The 21498-nt window shown below is 39.6% G+C and overlaps 1 protein-coding gene across 1 annotated transcript in view; it reads left to right on the top strand.

Annotated features, from left to right (window-relative positions):
* Nucleotides 1–21498, top strand: part of LOC139760946 (unconventional myosin-XVIIIa-like) — a 281136-nt gene that overhangs the window by 103713 nt on the left and 155925 nt on the right. Inside the window, exons 2-8 of the mRNA XM_071684732.1 lie at nt 3369–3569; nt 3846–4022; nt 14994–15204; nt 15553–15695; nt 16168–16329; nt 17237–17381; nt 18074–18215. Of these exons, the coding sequence (XP_071540833.1) occupies nt 3369–3569; nt 3846–4022; nt 14994–15204; nt 15553–15695; nt 16168–16329; nt 17237–17381; nt 18074–18215 (1181 nt within the window). The remainder of the gene's footprint in view (nt 1–3368; nt 3570–3845; nt 4023–14993; nt 15205–15552; nt 15696–16167; nt 16330–17236; nt 17382–18073; nt 18216–21498) is intronic.

Here is a 21498-nt window from a genome sequence, read left to right as displayed (position 1 = left end):
TCCTTCCTTACACGTTCTGCGTCGAGTGATAGCAACACGTCTTAGTGCAAGATCAAGTTAGAAAACGGTGACACATGATGGCGGTAGGTTTAGCTGGGTATTACTTAGTTACACTGTACGGGGAGGGAGATTTACATTCGTGGGGCACCATCATCCTAAACATTCACTTCTGTTATAAAGCTTCTTGAATTTCTGTATGTTGCTGCCTGCATTCACCTTGTCTTCAGTCATCTCGTTCCATGTATGTGTGTGTATATATACTTCCGTTGGTTTAGTAGTAATGTTTCTCATAACGAACTGAACCAGTTCAGACTGGTTGGCGGAAGAAGTGGGTGGTGGGGGGTTATGGTGTGAATATGATCGGTTTGAAGACAAGTCACCGCCGCTGCTGACTCCACCGTGAGTCCGTTCTTATCGATTTTTGCCGCTGAAAAAGTTGATGGTTTATTATGCACCCTCGTCCACCGTGGGGGCGATGGCGCACAGGAGGACCTGCAGTGTTCAAAGCAATACATCGAGGAAGCCTTAAAGGCGAAAGGACATAGTGGAGTTACGTTTTCGGCGCTTTTTTTTAACTTATTCTAATAAGATCGGATTACACGAGTTGGTGCGGCGTGTTGGCTGCTATGAAGATGGTGGGACGAAGAGGGTGTAAAGGTGATCATGTGTTCCAGGTTTGACCCGGTGGAACTCGTGTGTCTTATCCTTGTGGTGTAGTGTAAGTTAACCCGGTGGTGCACCGGTGGTGGTGGTGGTGGGAGTTAACCCTATAGTGTACCGTTGGTAGTTGGAATTAACCCTGTGGTGTACCGGTGATGGTAAACGTTAACCCGATTCACCCTTGGTTGGAACTGCCCGGGGGTCATCACCTGACACTGGAATGAGTATAATCCATTTTCCGCCGTTTCACGTACGCTGAAAGAATGAACCTGAGTGAAAAGAGATGGAGTTGAATATCAAGAACCGTTGGTAGGCTAGAAGGGCAGGGTGAAGGGAGCGTTAGTGTGAAGGAGGCTATAATGATGGAGGAACATGTCCATCGGAAAGTGTGCACTGAAGCGCTGTGGCATTAACAGCCTCGTCCTTGGTACGATAGTGAAGCTGCTACACATACCTAACCTTACATGTTCGTCACGTTGACTTTTGTAAGTTCGTCTACGCCTTCACACGTTTGTGATGCTTCACTGAACAGCCAAGTTGTTTAAGGCTGCGGGCATAACTGTGCTTCCCTCACAGCTTCCATGATCAGGCACACTTTCAGTGATTTTTTTTATTTTTATTTTTATCCATCGGGAGGTCTCCATGTTGATTATGCGCTCCAAAGACCTCGAACTCCGGATGATTACATCGTTTTCTTCGTTTTGCACACACACACACACACACACACACACACACACACACACACACACACACACACACACACACACACACACACACACCGATTATTATCGATCCTTTTTCTGTCTGTCAGAAACTGTTTTGTTGCACCTGTTTGTTGTATGTTGTATTTGTGTGTTAAATTGAATGTTGAACATGTGTATTGCACCGTATGCTGTACCTGTGTGGTGTACTACATGTACTGTATATTATATTGTGCGTGTGAGTTGGAACATATGGTGTACCTGTGTTGTATTGTATGTTATACTTTTGTTGTATGTTGTACCTGTATACTGACAAAAGTAAGCTCACCTGTCACATAAGAAAACTCTCAAACACATTTTGATTTGAAGACACACATTTCCGTGAACAGACTCCACCCCTGCGTAGTATTATTTCTTCATGAATTTCTCATTGTCTTGCTGTTGGTGTGGGGTGGTATGCGCTTGGTGTAGAGAGGAGGTAGGCTTGCCAGCACGTTGTTGTCAGAGCAGATATGAGCATTTGGACGGAGGCTGGGTGCCCTGGACGTGAGTGTGCCCATGAGCGCCTGGTGTGTGTGTCACACACACACACACACACACACACACACACACACACACACACACACACACACACACACACACACACACACACACACACACACACACACACACACACACACACACACACACACACACACACACACACAGTTTGAGACGTACTGAGAGACTTACACATGACTGGTACTGGAAGTCTGAGAGTAGCACAGACTTCAAAGTGCCTTCATGCACTTGCATGAGGAGGTACTAAGTGCGTTTGTGTGAGTGAGTGTGTGTGTGTGTGTGTGTGTGTGTGTGTGTGTGTGTGTGTGTGTGTGTGTGTGTGTGTGTGTGTGTGTGAGTACAAGCAGACGCACGTATACAACGTTGTGATGATACGTTGCAGATCACGGTAGTGTTTTGCTCAGGGAAGGTGTATATCCTGGCTCCCTGCCGACGGTGTGGGGGCCTGCTTGGCATACCTGGCCCGCCATACCTGGCCTGACTCATCCTCACCGTCTGTCCTAGGTTAAAAAAAAGGTGTTTGTTTGTGTGTGTGTGTGTGTCTGTGTGACTGTGTGTGTATACATATATGCACACACACGCACACACGGTGGCCCTACGGAACTGCATAACAGAGGGAGACTCAACCTGATCTCACCAGATTAAACCAGATCAGACTGGATCCCATTTACGTACAGAGAAAGGAGTCCCCGTGTGTACGTGCTCGTATACACACACACACACGAGAGAGAGAGAGAGAGAGAGAGAGAGAGAGAGAGAGAGAGAGAGAGAGAGAGAGAGAGAGAGAGAGAGACGAGTTACTGAGAAAGGTCGTAAGCCTTCAACTTTCCCATATGGAAGAAAGGAGTGTTTTGGGATGACCTCACCACAACCTCTCAAGTTATTACACCAGATCGATGATGTGGACAGTGAACAGTTCGTCGAAAGATGTAGGGACAGGACAACCAGTGGAGTTGTGTGATAGTGAGGAACGTTCGAGAGGTTCGTGTATGTCGGGGATGAGGGGGACGTTCACTATGTGTGCACCGTTGCACACATAGTAAGTACGAAATGAGTAGATATTTTTACATGGTATAAGAGCATTCAAGCATGTACAAATCTTTTTACGTCACTGTTTCCACTCGTTGAATGTGTGTGTGTGTGTGTGTGTTTCTCGTAGATTTTATGACCTTTCATGCTGGTAAGGTGTTGTTTCATACGTCAGGAATGTTTTTCATGCTGTAACACCTTGATAAGGGTGTTGCTTGTGTTGGTATGATCCATCGGGACAGCTGTGATCAAGATTGTGTTAATGATTGGGCAGTATCTTAGCCACGTAACTGTGTTGCGGGATATTACAGCAGTAAGGAAGGGTCTTGGCCATGTTAGTGTTGCGGGTGTTGTAAGCAGAGTTAAGAGGAGCGTCATGACGGGACTGAGTGTGTGTGTGTGTTGCTTGTGTTGCAGGCGCGGTCGGAGGAGCAGGTTGCAGCGGCGAGGGCGTGGCTGGACGCAGAGCGGGTCTGGTTGGTGCATCGGGGAGGGTTCTGCGCCGCGCGACAGCTCCGGGAGACGGACGCTGGCGAGGCCCTGCCCGAAGGCCGCGTCCGCCTCAAGCTGGAACACAATGGAGACGTCATCGAAGTAGACGAAGATGACGTGGAAAAGGTCAGTGGCTCAAACTGTACTAATTATTATCATTTTTCTTTCAGTGAAAATTATTACGTAATTATTTTCAGGCAAAGTTCTCAACCTTTTTAGTGAAATACCTAATCATATATAGTTGTTTGTGGTATATTATTCATTTAATTGAAATGATTACGTAATCATGTGCTCCTGTATTTGCTAACACATTTTCACGACATTATTAAAGTGAAATTAATCTTGTGATTATATTTTCGGTGATTGTGACGTGAAAGCGTGATGGCATGTGGTATGTTGCAGGCCAACCCTCCGCTCTACGACCGGTGCGAAGACCTTGCGCAGCTACGGTACCTGAACGAGTCCTCCGTCCTGCACACCCTCCGCCAGCGATATGGCTCCAACCTCATCCACACGTACGCCGGCACCTCCATGGTCGTCATCAACCCCACTAGTCCACTAGCCATATACTCCGAGAAGGTAACCCCCAAAAGTCAGAAACTAGTCTTTCATCCCTTCCTATGATTATTTACTTCTCTTTCAATCCATTCGTTATCTCACTTACAGTCACCTATTATCTTACGTCTCACTTTGAGCACGACGGTACTACCCTCGAGGTCTTCGGATAAGACCTCATGATGTCCCTGGGCTCTCGCACCGAAGAGATTAAGAAGCTTATTAATTTTTCTTTGCTCGGCTGTCGTTTAAGATATGTGGCTTTCATATTTTTTTCACATTTACCTGTATCATTTCTTGGAGGTCAGCTGAAATTTGTTACCATCTCTTTGAGGTCAACTTGTTACCATCTGTTTGAGGTCATCCTAGCCTTTTAACCATATGCTGGAGATCAGTCAAGTCCAGTTACCATCTCTTGGAGGTCATTCAATCTTTTTTTACCATGGTGAAGGTCATCCACACCCTTTTATTGATTGTTGAAGGTCATTCAGTCCCTGTTGCTGTCTGTTGAATGTTATCAAAGATCTCTTTTACCGGTTGAAGGTCATCCAAGGTCCTTTTGTTACGTGCGGAAGGTCACCCAAGCTCTATTATTAACTGCCGGAGGTCATCCGAGCTCTTTTCCATGTTGGAGGTTGTCCATACTCAGTTGTTACCAATTGGAGGTCATTGATACTCATTTGTTACCAGTTGGAGGTCATCCAAGCTCTGTTATGACTTAATGGAAGTCATCCAAGCTCTGTTATGACTTAATGGAAGTCATCCAAGCTCTGTTATGACTTAATGGAAGTCATCCAAGCTCTGTTATGACTTAATGGAAGTCATCCAAGCTCTGTTATGACTTAATGGAAGTCATCCAAGCTCTGTTATGACTTAATGGAAGTCATCCAAGCTCTGTTATGACTTAATGGAAGTCATCCAAGCTCTGTTATGACTTAATGGAAGTCATCCAAGCTCTGTTATGACTTAATGGAAGTCATCCAAGCTCTGTTATGACTTAATGGAAGTCATCCAAGCTCTGTTATGACTTAATGGAAGTCATCCAAGCTCTGTTATGACTTAATGGAAGTCATCCAAGCTCTGTTATGACTTAATGGAAGTCATCCAAGCTCTGTTATGACTTAATGGAAGTCATCCAAGCTCTGTTATGACTTAATGGAAGTCATCCAAGCTCTGTTATGACTTAATGGAAGTCATCCAAGCTCTGTTATGACTTAATGGAAGTCATCCAAGCTCTGTTATGACTTAATGGAAGTCATCCAAGCTCTGTTATGACTTAATGGAAGTCATCCAAGCTCTGTTATGACTTAATGGAAGTCATCCAAGCTCTGTTATGACTTAATGGAAGTCATCCAAGCTCTGTTATGACTTAATGGAAGTCATCCAAGCTCTGTTATGACTTAATGGAAGTCATCCAAGCTCTGTTATGACTTAATGGAAGTCATCCAAGCTCTGTTATGACTTAATGGAAGTCATCCAAGCTCTGTTATGACTTAATGGAAGTCATCCAAGCTCTGTTATGACTTAATGGAAGTCATCCAAGCTCTAATATTACCTGCTGAAGGTCACTCAAGTGCTGTTATTAACTGTCGGAGGTCATTCACGTCCTGTTGTTACGTATTTGAGGTCATCCAAGCTCTGTTATGACTTAATGGAAGTCATCCAAGCTCTGTTATGACTTAATGGAAGTCATCCAAGCTCTGTTATGACTTAATGGAAGTCATCCAAGCTCTGTTATGACTTAATGGAAGTCATCCAAGCTCTGTTATGACTTAATGGAAGTCATCCAAGCTCTGTTATGACTTAATGGAAGTCATCCAAGCTCTGTTATGACTTAATGGAAGTCATCCAAGCTCTGTTATGACTTAATGGAAGTCATCCAAGCTCTGTTATGACTTAATGGAAGTCATCCAAGCTCTGTTATGACTTAATGGAAGTCATCCAAGCTCTGTTATGACTTAATGGAAGTCATCCAAGCTCTGTTATGACTTAATGGAAGTCATCCAAGCTCTGTTATGACTTAATGGAAGTCATCCAAGCTCTGTTATGACTTAATGGAAGTCATCCAAGCTCTGTTATGACTTAATGGAAGTCATCCAAGCTCTGTTATGACTTAATGGAAGTCATCCAAGCTCTGTTATGACTTAATGGAAGTCATCCAAGCTCTGTTATGACTTAATGGAAGTCATCCAAGCTCTGTTATGACTTAATGGAAGTCATCCAAGCTCTGTTATGACTTAATGGAAGTCATCCAAGCTCTGTTATGACTTAATGGAAGTCATCCAAGCTCTGTTATGACTTAATGGAAGTCATCCAAGCTCTGTTATGACTTAATGGAAGTCATCCAAGCTCTGTTATGACTTAATGGAAGTCATCCAAGCTCTGTTATGACTTAATGGAAGTCATCCAAGCTCTGTTATGACTTAATGGAAGTCATCCAAGCTCTGTTATGACTTAATGGAAGTCATCCAAGCTCTGTTATGACTTAATGGAAGTCATCCAAGCTCTGTTATGACTTAATGGAAGTCATCCAAGCTCTGTTATGACTTAATGGAAGTCATCCAAGCTCTGTTATGACTTAATGGAAGTCATCCAAGCTCTGTTATGACTTAATGGAAGTCATCCAAGCTCTGTTATGACTTAATGGAAGTCATCCAAGCTCTAATATTACCTGCTGAAGGTCACTCAAGTGCTGTTATTAACTGTCGGAGGTCATTCACGTCCTGTTGTTACGTATTTGAGGTCATCCAAGCTCTGTTATGACTTAATGGAAGTCATCCAAGCTCTGTTATGACTTAATGGAAGTCATCCAAGCTCTGTTATGACTTAATGGAAGTCATCCAAGCTCTGTTATGACTTAATGGAAGTCATCCAAGCTCTGTTATGACTTAATGGAAGTCATCCAAGCTCTGTTATGACTTAATGGAAGTCATCCAAGCTCTGTTATGACTTAATGGAAGTCATCCAAGCTCTGTTATGACTTAATGGAAGTCATCCAAGCTCTGTTATGACTTAATGGAAGTCATCCAAGCTCTGTTATGACTTAATGGAAGTCATCCAAGCTCTGTTATGACTTAATGGAAGTCATCCAAGCTCTGTTATGACTTAATGGAAGTCATCCAAGCTCTGTTATGACTTAATGGAAGTCATCCAAGCTCTGTTATGACTTAATGGAAGTCATCCAAGCTCTGTTATGACTTAATGGAAGTCATCCAAGCTCTGTTATGACTTAATGGAAGTCATCCAAGCTCTGTTATGACTTAATGGAAGTCATCCAAGCTCTGTTATGACTTAATGGAAGTCATCCAAGCTCTGTTATGACTTAATGGAAGTCATCCAAGCTCTGTTATGACTTAATGGAAGTCATCCAAGCTCTGTTATGACTTAATGGAAGTCATCCAAGCTCTGTTATGACTTAATGGAAGTCATCCAAGCTCTGTTATGACTTAATGGAAGTCATCCAAGCTCTGTTATGACTTAATGGAAGTCATCCAAGCTCTGTTATGACTTAATGGAAGTCATCCAAGCTCTGTTATGACTTAATGGAAGTCATCCAAGCTCTGTTATGACTTAATGGAAGTCATCCAAGCTCTGTTATGACTTAATGGAAGTCATCCAAGCTCTGTTATGACTTAATGGAAGTCATCCAAGCTCTGTTATGACTTAATGGAAGTCATCCAAGCTCTGTTATGACTTAATGGAAGTCATCCAAGCTCTGTTATGACTTAATGGAAGTCATCCAAGCTCTGTTATGACTTAATGGAAGTCATCCAAGCTCTGTTATGACTTAATGGAAGTCATCCAAGCTCTGTTATGACTTAATGGAAGTCATCCAAGCTCTGTTATGACTTAATGGAAGTCATCCAAGCTCTGTTATGACTTAATGGAAGTCATCCAAGCTCTGTTATGACTTAATGGAAGTCATCCAAGCTCTGTTATGACTTAATGGAAGTCATCCAAGCTCTGTTATGACTTAATGGAAGTCATCCAAGCTCTGTTATGACTTAATGGAAGTCATCCAAGCTCTGTTATGACTTAATGGAAGTCATCCAAGCTCTGTTATGACTTAATGGAAGTCATCCAAGCTCTGTTATGACTTAATGGAAGTCATCCAAGCTCTGTTATGACTTAATGGAAGTCATCCAAGCTCTGTTATGACTTAATGGAAGTCATCCAAGCTCTGTTATGACTTAATGGAAGTCATCCAAGCTCTGTTATGACTTAATGGAAGTCATCCAAGCTCTGTTATGACTTAATGGAAGTCATCCAAGCTCTGTTATGACTTAATGGAAGTCATCCAAGCTCTGTTATGACTTAATGGAAGTCATCCAAGCTCTGTTATGACTTAATGGAAGTCATCCAAGCTCTGTTATGACTTAATGGAAGTCATCCAAGCTCTGTTATGACTTAATGGAAGTCATCCAAGCTCTGTTATGACTTAATGGAAGTCATCCAAGCTCTGTTATGACTTAATGGAAGTCATCCAAGCTCTGTTATGACTTAATGGAAGTCATCCAAGCTCTGTTATGACTTAATGGAAGTCATCCAAGCTCTGTTATGACTTAATGGAAGTCATCCAAGCTCTGTTATGACTTAATGGAAGTCATCCAAGCTCTGTTATGACTTAATGGAAGTCATCCAAGCTCTGTTATGACTTAATGGAAGTCATCCAAGCTCTGTTATGACTTAATGGAAGTCATCCAAGCTCTGTTATGACTTAATGGAAGTCATCCAAGCTCTGTTATGACTTAATGGAAGTCATCCAAGCTCACCTGGTGGTGCGTTGTTCATCATCTGACCGTTCCTTACAACACACACACACACACACACACACACACACACACACACACACACACACACACACACCTCATTTTTCTCCAATGGAAAGGTCATTACATTCTCTCTCTCTCTCTCTCTCTCTCTCTCTCTCTCTCTCTCTCTCTCTCTCTCTCTCTCTCTCTCTCTCTCTCTCTCTCTCTTTTGGTTGGCCTTCCAATCACTTCTGTTTCCGAGTGCGTTCCTCCCGTCCGCTCTCCCGATACGTCTTGCAGTGTTGGCCGGCGGGAGTTTTGACCTCCTTATCTGTAGAACTGGCGGGTGATGGGGAGGGGCATGCTGGGCGTGGTTGGTGTGTTGTGGTTCTGGTGTTGCGCACCTCACCAGCTGTGTTGCGGACTAGCCCCATACATCGAACCGGTTAGGATCGAGAACCACAAACATTACTCCATGGAAAACGAGGCTTTAAGGGTGTTCCATGTTACTGAGAAAAAATTGAAACTTCAACACGGATATTGTTCCACTGTTCTAGCTTCGTGTCATAAAGTTTCATCCAGAACGAACATAAAAGCGTCGGTAAGTTTAATGAATGCACGTTATGATGACCCTGATAATGATGGAGATCACTAACGTTCGTGCAGATATTCTGAGAAAATTAGTTTGGGTCGGTTTAGCAACCCCATGCTGAGCGTCCCTTGCGTTCAAGTTGATTTTAGCGGTCTAACCTCAGTTTCTTTACGCCATCTTCCAGTGGCTTGCAATATTTTTGTATTTAGGTGTATACCAGAACTTATGATACGTCGTAATAATGGAGGATGGTTTTTATCTTGCCCCTTTGATGCTGTCTTTAGTTGTCACTAAAGACCCGTTCCTTGCAGACACCATCATTTATCTTATGCAGAGGCCACATATTAAGCCCAGGGCTGAGATTCTTCCTGGTTATTTTTAGATGTGACGTAAGTCTGTTCACAATTTGCGTACACACAGCAAGCAAGCAAACCTGTTTTGGTGGTTGGGTATATATATATATATATATATATATATATATACATACACCGAACGTGACCCAGCTGACGTCTGATTGTCCTAATTATTTCAGTATACCGTTTGGTTATGGTAGTAGTTTTTCAGTATATCATCGTGTCAGTTTTTCAGACGATAATATTGATAGTTTTTTTTCAGTATATCGTTGTCATTGGTTGTTTTCAGTATATCGTCGAATTATTAATCACTTTTTATTAGAATGATAACGTTTCCAAAGTTAGTATTGGTGTTATCTTATGTACGTAGGTGTGGGTGTGGCTGTGTGAAAGTATTGGTGTGGTAGCGGGGCTGCGGAAGGTGTGGTTGCGTATCCCCCAACGTTCATTGATAGTCTTCTGGCCACTCCCGCCACACCTGTTGCTTATTTTATCGCGTCTTGTACAGTAAACAACTTGTTTTCCCGACCGGCAGGTAGTCGATTGGTTCAAGTATCCGACTTCTACAATGTAAGCCGAGATAGGTTCATTTTCACGGAGTCCGACCGAGGTAATTAGGGGGTTGGCCGCTAGGGGAGTTTTATCCGTTTTCTCAATCTTTAGCTTGTGATCGACCGTTTGGATTCTGGTTTTTTACTTTGGTTCTTGCCTCATCCCTTTGCTTACCAAGTTTCCAGAGGAGGTCTGTATTTGTTTACAGAGTTAATATGCTATGCGCCGTCTCCGATGCCGCTCCTCGCAATTGGTTCGAGTTTCGTTCGTCACTTATGTGTATGTATATCTGTGGAGACACGTCAACTTGCCTCGGCCTGACCTTGCGTATACCTCGGAGGACACACTTGCCCTGGCCCGACCTTTAGACTCCTGAGTTATAGGCGTTGGCGTGCGGCTTATGTTTTTTCTCTCCTCTTTTTTTTTTTTCGAGACGGGAAGGCACCCCGGACCCCCTGCCCATTCACCTGCCAGGTCAGTCAAACCAGTCAGTTCAACCTTTAAAAACTTTCAGGCGGTAGGAGCTGTCTCACACACATCTGCTGTGCCTGGTTCTCGTATCTGCTACTGTTCGGGCGCTGTAGGTCAACATGTTACGGCGGCTTGGTTATCCAAGAGTTGAAGGAACTCGGATTCATTAAAGTGATGAGAGAAATGATGAGGAACATGAATAAGCATGTATGAAGAGAATACTGAATATGCAGTGGAAAACAAATGTTTCATAACAGGAATCTTGATGAGTTGAGTAAGGAGAAATGCTGTATATTTTTAGAGTTCAGATATAAGTAATTGATTGAGAACTTGTAGTACTTTTTTAGTAAACAGAGAGAGCCGAACGTAATGAGTTTAGGTGTTAGCGTGTGTGGCTACACGCCATTGATGTTAGCAAGGACTTGTAAGTTGGAGCTTGATGGGTGGAGCGTCGCCCTCTCTCATGATGATGATAGCTACATTTGGCTAGGCCGCCACTGATCACACCTGGGGTAGGCCTGGGACCTGTTGCTGTGATTGATGTGGTCTAGCAGTCAACTGATAACTAACATGTCCCCTTTCAGCTGGCGCTCGAGTCGTTGGTGTGTCCCCCTTCCCTGAGCCGTCCGTATCGTTAAGACCGCAAAGCCCGTTCTGTACTCCTGAGCTGTGGCCATGATTGGTGGTGCATCTTCTCACCAGCGGCCTGTTCGGCATTGATCAGACACATACTAACCTTCTTGCTTGATGCCTTCAACCTCTCAGGTTAATGGCGTGGACATATACAAAAGGCTTTTGTATGTATTATCCTTAGCCAAGGATGCTGTGTGAGGTGATGGTGCTGAAACCTAGAGGTTAACAGATCGGCGTTGATCTATTTTTTTATGCCTCTAATATATGTCGTTTTGTGAAGAAAAAGTGTTAATTAGATGTATAATCTGATTGCGGTAGGCCTATCCCAGGGGGAACCAACCAGTCACCCCTGAGGCACTTGAAAGAGCTCGTCCTTAATCCGCCTTTCCTCACGCTACCTATAATAAGTAATTTATTTGTATTATGATGCATGCATCTGCATCTGTTTCCAGAATCCCTCATATATCTCCGGTCTGAATCCGAACGCAGTCTTCTGTTGCTGATGGACATGTCCCTAATTATTTCGCCAGAGGTCTTCCTTGTCATTCACGTATGATTATTAGTGAAATTATATCAAAAATGATAGGATTAGCGAGTGCCGTAAATGAAATTAGTTTTTCGTCAGTAATGAAAGAACATGTGAATGGCAATGGCCTATGCGAAACAACGTCTTTAATTAGCTACGAAACTTGAATGGCATTTATTGAATTAGAATTTCATTATTATTAATCCATGTAGAAATAGATAACAGTGATGAAGAGCAAATGGTGTTAGGAACGTGAATTTTTAACTAGAAATCAGTGTTCCCCAGAGTTGTTTAAGCGAAATCATGTCCTCACTTGCCCCTCAGTGTTTTTGTTCCCCACCTGTACACTTTCTCCAACAAATTTATTGTTGCCTTAAATGGGGTGACCAGACGAGTGAAGCACACACCAGTTTGGGTCTTATATATATATATATATATATATATATATATATATATATATATATATATATATATATTGTAATGTGTTTTGTGAACATATTGTATACCTTCTCGAAGGGAATTTTAACACCGATTAGTTTGCCTCTTTTACAACTCTTCTAACGTGACTCACCGGACTCTGGTGGACACTATCAGCCCCAGGGCCTCTCTCGCATGTAAATTCCTGTGTGTGTGTGTGTGTGTGTGTGTGTGTGTGTGTGATCATTGTTTATGCCCATCTCTTAATCTTGTAAACATGTAGCATGTCTTTACTCGTATACACACCTGTACACAAACATGTGTGCATCAGTATCTGTAGGGCACAAGGAGATCTACACTCGTAGGGCCTCGTCTCCTAAAGTGTTCTATACAATAGTGAAAACACTTGACATCGTTTCAAATATGCTCATATTTAGTTTCGTACTATTACATTTTGCTAATGTTATTATAATTAGGAGTTTTCATTCTCAGCAGTTGTCAGTTTCGTTCTGAAACTTAAAAGTATTAACATGTCTTCCTTCCTCTCTTAAAAGTATTAACATGTCTTCCTTCCTCTCTTTTCTTCTGAGGGCAGATTTATGCTCGCTAACTTGTCGGAGTGATTTATCTTCTATATTTCACTTTCCCTGTTTAAAATTGCCCTCTGCTAGACGTACCTCATTTTTGTTACTTAAAGTTGAGCCACCAAACTTTCTTTTCCATATTGTGATTTTAGTCAAATATAAGTTATGCATGTTTTACTTCTTTTTTTTTTATAGTGATAGGTATACATACGTGTATATGAGTGGATGGGCCATTCTTCGTCTGCTTCCTGGCGCTACCTCGCTGACGCGGGAAGGGCGATTATATATAATAACAATGATAATGATAATAATGATGATAGGTTGGGTAATATGTCGATCCCAAAATCTTTCATGGATACTTGCATGTAATTTCTTCCTTGGGAGATTATAGGCATATCGAGGTCCAATTACTGTGTCTCTTCCTCATTACTTACTATTTAGTTTGGTTTACTTTCATGTATCACGTATCTGACCAATTCTGTTCTCTTACTAAATTCCCACTTCCCTCGTCACATTAGCATCATCCGTTAATTTACTAAAATGGAATTATACTCCTTTTAGCAAGTTTGCGTAGACTGGGAATTATTGTATGTATAATGTAGTAACTAAAGTTAATGACCAAAAGGAAGATGTGAGATGATACGTAGTGTGAGCTCGAGGTGTGCGGGCCACTCTGCCGACCGTGTTATCTACTTGATGAATGGTGGCGCCAGGATATCTCCACCACCAGCCTACCTGTCTCTTCCACCACCCCTCCAGCAACGCACTCCTCCCTTCTCATTTCCTCCAAACTTGTCAAAGAAAAAAACGTGTGATTCTGTTTATGCTTATGAAGCACCGTAGAGTTCTTTTAATTTGATCCTTTGGCATTGATAATTATTGATTGTCTAGAATTCCTAGAATTTCAACCTCTGTCATTGATGATTACTCAGACTTCTTAGGATTTGTATAGTCTTTTTTTTCATAGTGAATGATAATGAGTGTTTACTCAACAGTAATGTTTACCTGTTTGATGGCTCTTGGGTGAGTTAGGTATGAGAATTATTGTGATAATACAGATTTGTGTACTATAATGTGCACATTACTGTACTGTGTTACACTTAACACTGACAGTTAAGTGTAATGTTCACTACTGATTCGATCAATCAGTACATGTGATATTTTTTAATTTTTCTACTTTAATATTCATTAATATCTACCATACTTTCATCATCGAACTCATCCCCAACATATAAAAAGTTTGTACATATTTTCAGGCTTCGGGGAACTAGAATTATCCTTTAGTAACATTATCTGGTGTTTAATTTCAAATACCAATGTGTCTCCTACATTACTGTTTAATTTCAGAATACCAGTACATCTCTAACATTATTGGATATTTAATTCAGTCTACTAAAATCTCTCCAGCATAATTAAGGTGTTTGATTTCAAAGTATCAAAGTGTCTTCGATATTGTTTGATATTTGATTTCAGATGCCTTTGGTATAACATTTTGCAACAAATCATGGCAGCTCAGTTTTCAGCATTTAAGTGATCTGTAGGCTTTATGATACTGCTTGGAACTTGAGCACGTCACAGTTTGTGATTGCTTTCTCCTGATTCTTTGCTAATTTAGGCAAAGAACATTGCCAGACAGTTTTAAATGTGTTGAAAAATTGTTAAACTAATTAGATTATCAAAACTATATATCGGAATTAGTTATATGTAATGCATTTTGTTTGCCTGAGGTTGTTCATTTGTATGCTTTTTTGAGTATACACATATGAAATGTCATTAGGATGGGTTGATTGATGGACACATATCAGAGCTTAGGGGAAAACGAGTGTTAAGTGTATAGTGGATATAGTAGGAGAATATCCTGAAGAGAGAACTTTCAAAATCTTATCACAAAAGACTTACCTCTACTGTTATTTATGACAGTAAAAGATTATGGATAACTCTCAAAGCAACTCGTCTGTAATAACTTAGCAGTGTAAACAGGTATGATTTGTATGAAATATAGTTTTCACCACACTTTCATTTATCATCATTATCTACCTTATTTTTCTATGTTAAGGATCTTGTTAAATCAAAAGATATTTCAGCTCTTCATACTAAGTGTAAGAATTTTTTTCAGGTTATTCAAATGTTTAAAGGCTGCAAGTTAGAAGATATGCCACCCCACATATATTCTGCAGCTCAAGCCTCCTACCGTGACCTTTTAGCCACCAGACGAGACCAAAGTATTGTGTTTCTAGGCCGTTCCGGGGCTGGAAAGACAACAAATTTCCGTCATGTACTTCATTACCTGGCGCTGGCTGCTGGGGCAACTAATAAAGTACTTACAGGTTGGTGTCCATCTTTATTTTTTCATACAGTGTGAAGTACATTCACAGGCTTTATAGTAATAGATACAGCTTTGAGAACACAAAAGTATAATCATATGTTGACTTATAATGATGAAGGCTGCTAACTACATGACAGTCAACATGATAGCCCTAGTATATTTTTTCCCTGAGACCGAAACTGATTTGAAGAATTAACATTTATAATGTATTATTAATAACAATTTTATTGGAACTAGAATATGTTACAGCACTGAATCTGTGTTTTTAGGAAGTACAACTGAGTTATTCAGTCCTCATTGTTTCCTTACCACAAAGTTTATAGAATCATTTCATCTTTATGATTTTCAGTTGAGAAACTGAATGCCATATCAACATTACTTGAAGCCTTTGGCAATAGTCGGACTGTGATGAATACAAATGCTACCCGTTTCACGCAGATATTTAGTCTTGACTTTGATCATTCAGGACAAATTGCTTCTGCTTCAGTACAAGTAAGAACTACTGCTTATTTCCCAAAGTTTGTGATGAATTATAGTTAGATTTTACCAACTTAGTTTAATATAACCATTAGTTGTTTTACATTCATTGTACTTATTGTTTGTAATAGAACATGATCTCAAAGGATTTCACCCAAATTCAAAGCTTGTATTCTAGATGTGTTGCATTATATGTAATGGGATCACTGGTGTTGTATAGTAAGCATCAGTTTATGTATAGTAATTTTGCATTACAAAAGTTCAGTGTAACTGAAAAAGTGTGCTCCTTTTTCAAGTTCAAGTTCACTTTTTCAAGTTCCTTTAAATGATGTGCACAATTATTGCGCAAGTTTTTGTACCCTTAGTTTTAGATTTGCATTATCGGTTACTCAGTCCACTGTTTCTTAGTTTGTATAGTGATAAGAGACTACCTAGAGTCAGAGTAAAAGCTTTTCCCTTGATAGTTATGAATGGTCCTTTTTTCTAGGTATATATGCCGGAAAAAACCCGCGTTGTAAGGCGACCTGAGGGGGAACCAAACTACCATATCTTCTATCAGCTCCTTTCTGGTGCTGACAATGACCTTCGCCGAGTTCTGGGCCTTGAGAACCTTTCCGAGCCAAACCTCTTTATGACTCCACTGCAAAGGGTATGATTATTTGATTGTTATAAGTTAGTGGATTTAGAATATAAAAATCTATTAGAATACAGTTGTACCTGTGATGGATTTAGGTTTGGTATATTTAATACAATTATTACCTTTATTCCTCAATTGGATTGTACTGACACTCAAAATGTTATTGTTCAGTATACAGGTGCAGAGATACTTTATTCATAGCCACCATGAGGACTGGTCTGTGAAGGAAATGAAATTCTTTTTTCTGCTGCAGATGGATCTTTGTTTTGGCTATATTATACCACATATGCAATTGATGATGTATCAGATATTCTAGTGTATCATTTACCTTCAGAAGGTTTTCTCATTTTTGTCTCTTTTTAAATTTCTACATTTTCCCTGTATAGTGTACTTGTTGACATAAACCTTGTTTTTCCTCACTTATCATGTAGGCAGTTAGTGACTGCTCTTTTATGACATCATCAGGAGCTAGATTTCTTTGATAAGTACTTTAGGTAATGCTTTTGGGTCTATGACATTTGTGGGAATGGAAATCACTTGTTCCTATAATGTATGGAAAATATTATGTTTGTGATATCCATGTTTTTTTTTCTGGAAATACTTTCCTATTTTCTTAAGAGCCAGTAAGTCATGTTACAATTTATATTAAATAAAGTTTATTGTGCTTGTTCATGAAAATGATGCAGACAGCCTTTGATATTTTGAAGATTTCACTTGTGCAGGTTTACTGAAGTTTTTATATTATCATTGTATTTTTGATCTGTAAAGGTATGATTCTGAGATTGCCAGCTCATGATTGAGCCCTTGTATTGGTGTCCCCATAGCATGCAGTTGTCAAAGAATCAGTCCACTTGTATACATAAATTTGTTCTTGTAATAGAGCAAGCTAAATTGATTTTTCATGCTGACTTTACTGCAGAGTGAGGATCGACAGAAAGCTGGCATAGCTTGGGCACGTATACGTGCGGCTCTTGATGTTCTTGGGGTGTCACCAGATGAACAGAATGCTATCTGGAGTGTTCTGGCAGCAATATATCACCTTGGGACAGCAGGAGCAGTTAGAAGTGAGTTAATCATCCCATTATGGTTATAACTACAGGACATATAAATGTATGCTTATGATTTGAAATAATGGACAGATCCTGTATAGGTATTGTTTATACTTAGTTTCTTGATATTAATGTATTATTTGTGCTTTTTATACTGAGATATTCATATATGCAGTAAACAGCATCATATTCAGGACTCTTCCATTTTGATGTAAGAGTATGGCTCGGAGAAATTTTTGGAAAGATGACATTCATATCATTTTGTTAAGGAACATTTGGGATAAAATTGGTAACATTTTAGGCCAATGATAAATTGAGCAAAATATCCAGATTGAGACATATATGAAATGAAGTATGTAAGATAGATTAAAGACAAGTTTTTATCAGTTCTAACATGATTAAGATATAAAACACATGGATATACAAGAAAAGCAATAAATTACATCGTGCAGAGTGTGCATGAAAATTGCAAGATGGGTAGAGGTGTCTTTGTATACCTGTGTGCTTAAGTAAGGAGAAGGAATGGTGGGTTAAAGAAACAGTTTCTATTGCATTTTCTAATGTGATAGTGATCTTGGGCAAGGAGCAATGTATGACAAAAGTGATGCAGAACAGTGAGTTGCTGATTCTGGTAAAGTCAAACTTCTCACACTGTATATAAAAGTATAACTTGGTCAATGAGTTGTATTCGTATTTCATCTTTTCAGCTGCAACTGGGAATAAATTCCAATTCAGTAAACCAGGGAGTGCACAACGTGCTGCAACACTCCTTGGAACATCTGTAGAGGAGTTAGCTCGTTCCATATTTTATGCTACACCCACCACACCTTCTACTAGAGCCTCATTCAGGTTTGTCATTGACTTCAGTCTTTACTGTTTTATTTTAGAAGTACTTCTTAATGTATAAGCAGGTGCTCCAGAATATCCTAATGGCACATGCCATTATATTTTACTTTTCTGTCCCCAGGGCCCCTTTTATGGGGTTCCTGCAGTTTTGAGGCTGCACTTCTCATTGGTAGGAAGATGAACTCCTTTGGAGAGAAAAAGTCCTCAACAGAACTGTTCATTGACAGTGGTAAATACTTTGTGAAAGTGACTCATGCAGGCAGATTCTGGTAGCACTGCTTCTTTATATGAAAGATTATACAGAGAGCTTTTTTGATAGAAAATGTTGCAAAGAATTTGAAGTATTGTGGGATTGAAAAAAGGCCTGGTTAACATTACCTAGGACACTTCTTAAAAGCTCCTACAGCCCAAGGTTTTGTATCTGTCACTAGCAGGGAAATGTAGACTTCTTTGGAATGAGAATTTTTTCTTGCTGTTTGTCTAAAAAAGGATATTAGCCATATATAGGGTTTCTTTAACTCTGTTCCATCTTCATCACTGTTCACTGTGAGGGTGAACTTTACTTCATATGACATGAATCTGACTATAACAAAAGCCCACAAAAGCCTTTTTTGAAATTTTTTCACGACTCTCTTATAACTTCTGTCAGAACTTTAGCATCATCTTGAAACATATTCAGGTACAATTCCAGTCCCTCTGATGAATCATTTACATAAACCAGGAATAGCTATGGCCCAGACTCCAGGTCCTGCAGGATTCCACTGATTTCTCTTACTTAATTTGAGAAATCACCAGTGAAATATGTCCTTTGTTTCCTTCCACGTGAGTAAATATCAGTTCACTGAAGGAATCTTCCTTTTATGCTTGACTGTTGCCTCAAATTTTTTATCAACCCCTTTTAGAGAACATTGAAAACCTTTCTGGCATTGCAAGAACATACAATTTGTGTATCTATCTCTTTTCTTTACCCCAGTGCTCGTTCTGTCATGAAAACTATGGTTTTTTCATATATGACCTCTTCTAAATCCATACTGTAGTGTCTCTTGTATGAGCACAGTAGTCATCTCTTTATTCCATGATTATTATCTCCATTGTTTGATAAAAGTGTGGTCATCAGAAGTACCAGCTTGAAGCTTAATGCAGTTATCCTATCTCCTTTCTTGCAAATAGGTACGATGTATGCTCTCTTCCACTCCCTTGGGAGTGATTCCCCTTCTATCGACTACTTAAACATCAAAGCAAGTGGTCTGTCGAGTGTCTGCACACTCCTTGAGTACATAAGGCAAGATTTCATCAGAGCCATGTACCTTATGTGGATCAAGATCCTTAAATAGCCTGCTTAGTCTTGCTTAAGAATCTTAAAATTTTCCATAGTTATTCCCAGTCCCCATCTCTCCAGTGTTAAGGGTGATATGTCCTCCACTGTGAAGACCCTTTGGAAGTTTACATATAGCTCCTAACTTATTTCATCATTGTTTCTACAACCTTTACTACTGAGCCCTTCAGTTTGATTATTTTCCTAAATGATAATCTTCTCCAAAGAGTTATGTGGATTAACTTTCAGTTATTTGTTGTCTTTTCCAGATTGTTTCTCGCATACATTTTTTCTGCCCTATCCTCATTTTTCTTTTCCTATGAATTGCTTTTGTATATTCCCAAAATAGTTTGGTGGTTGAGCCATCTATATCTTCTTAATTTATCTTTTCATTATATTTCATCAGCTGTTTCCCTCTCTTCCTTCTCTAAGAGTATGATTGAAAATACAAATATCAATTGTAAATAAGAATTTCCTTCTTCTGTTGTAATTTTTGCTTCATCAGTGTTACCTATGTATGCTCAGACAATCCCAGAAGTGTTTACCTTATCCTAAAAACCATATGCTTACAACTTAACTACTCATTTTGAGTTTGATTACTCTTTTATCACCATCAATCGTTACTGTAAAGATTTCTAAACTACCAGGTTTTGTCAGAAGCAGAGAAATGGCAAGAGAGGGCTGCATAATCATTTAAAAATATTAAATCTTCATAACACTACAAGTCATTTACAAAGTTTTCACCAGTGTTTGCCTTTTCTTCTTGTTATTTATATTTATCAGATTTCTTTGCCATCCAATAGAGAGTTTGAAATGTGGAAGATGTTTTATGAAAAGGTTTGTTTACATTTTACATTTTTATATAGAAATGAACTAGACTTGTGTAACTGAATGTCTAAATGCAAAACAAATAGTAAAGATATTAATTTCCATAAATCTTGAATGGATTATTAACATTACACTAGTGTTTGTAATACATTGTTGTTGGTGTAAGATTGAAATTAGAACATTTGCTGGTTAGAAGAGTGATACTGAGGAGTATTGTATATTGATTTGTAGAGAAAATATAGCTATTTAGCTGATTTGCACTGGAGAGGTGAAATTACACCCATCCCTCACTTTATGCTGTAGTTATGTTCTCTGAAAACCTTGCACAAAGAATAATCACATATATCAAACAAATAAACATAAAAAGGAAAATGAGATGTGTGCAACACTGAGATATAATATCCAAAATGTATTTTGATGAGATTTAGATCGTATTAGAACATTAAGAATTAAAATAAAAATTAACAGAACTGTCATTAGATGAATTTTGGACATTATTTCTGCTAAAAATGAATGAGGTCAGAGAGTTTCTCTTATTTTTAAATACTGGTTCTGGAGTAGATGTTACTGGATGTTTGGATACCATGTTAACAAACAGTAGCACTGCGGGTTGCAAGAAAACCACAAAAGCTGGTAAGACCCAGATTTCACAAGTAGCACAAATCCACACTCAACAGTGGTACCTGCGAGACTGACCCACTGGTAGGAACTTGGCAAACTCCACTCACCAACCTTCACTGAAAATTGGCATACTTTCTGTCGCATATACCCACATAGTAGCAGATTTTGACTGCATAAAAAGAGAGACTGTTAGAAGTGGGGTTCTCGCAGAATAGCAAAATCACATAGTGATCCCACATAAAACAAGGGTTAGGTTTATATGTTGTAGGTTTTTTTTTATGGTAAAGTAGTAGTTACAATAATTCTGCTAAGTAGGCTGAAGATCTTGTAAAACTTCTTTGATGATGATTGCATAAAGATGAAAATCATGTATGCCACATTCCTGTTTTATTTAGAATTGGGTAACACTACTCCTTTTAAAGTGCCCATTTTTTAGATGATTAAATGATGTTCTTTATATCATTGCACATTCTGTATGTAAGTTTTAAGGATAATGTTTAACATTTGCTTTAGTCATCTCAG

Source organism: Panulirus ornatus, chromosome 38 (genome assembly GCF_036320965.1).
Source record: "Panulirus ornatus isolate Po-2019 chromosome 38, ASM3632096v1, whole genome shotgun sequence".
NCBI lineage: Eukaryota > Metazoa > Arthropoda > Malacostraca > Decapoda > Palinuridae > Panulirus > Panulirus ornatus.
Note: the sequence above shows the minus strand (reverse complement) of the source record. Positions and strands in the feature narration are given on the sequence as shown.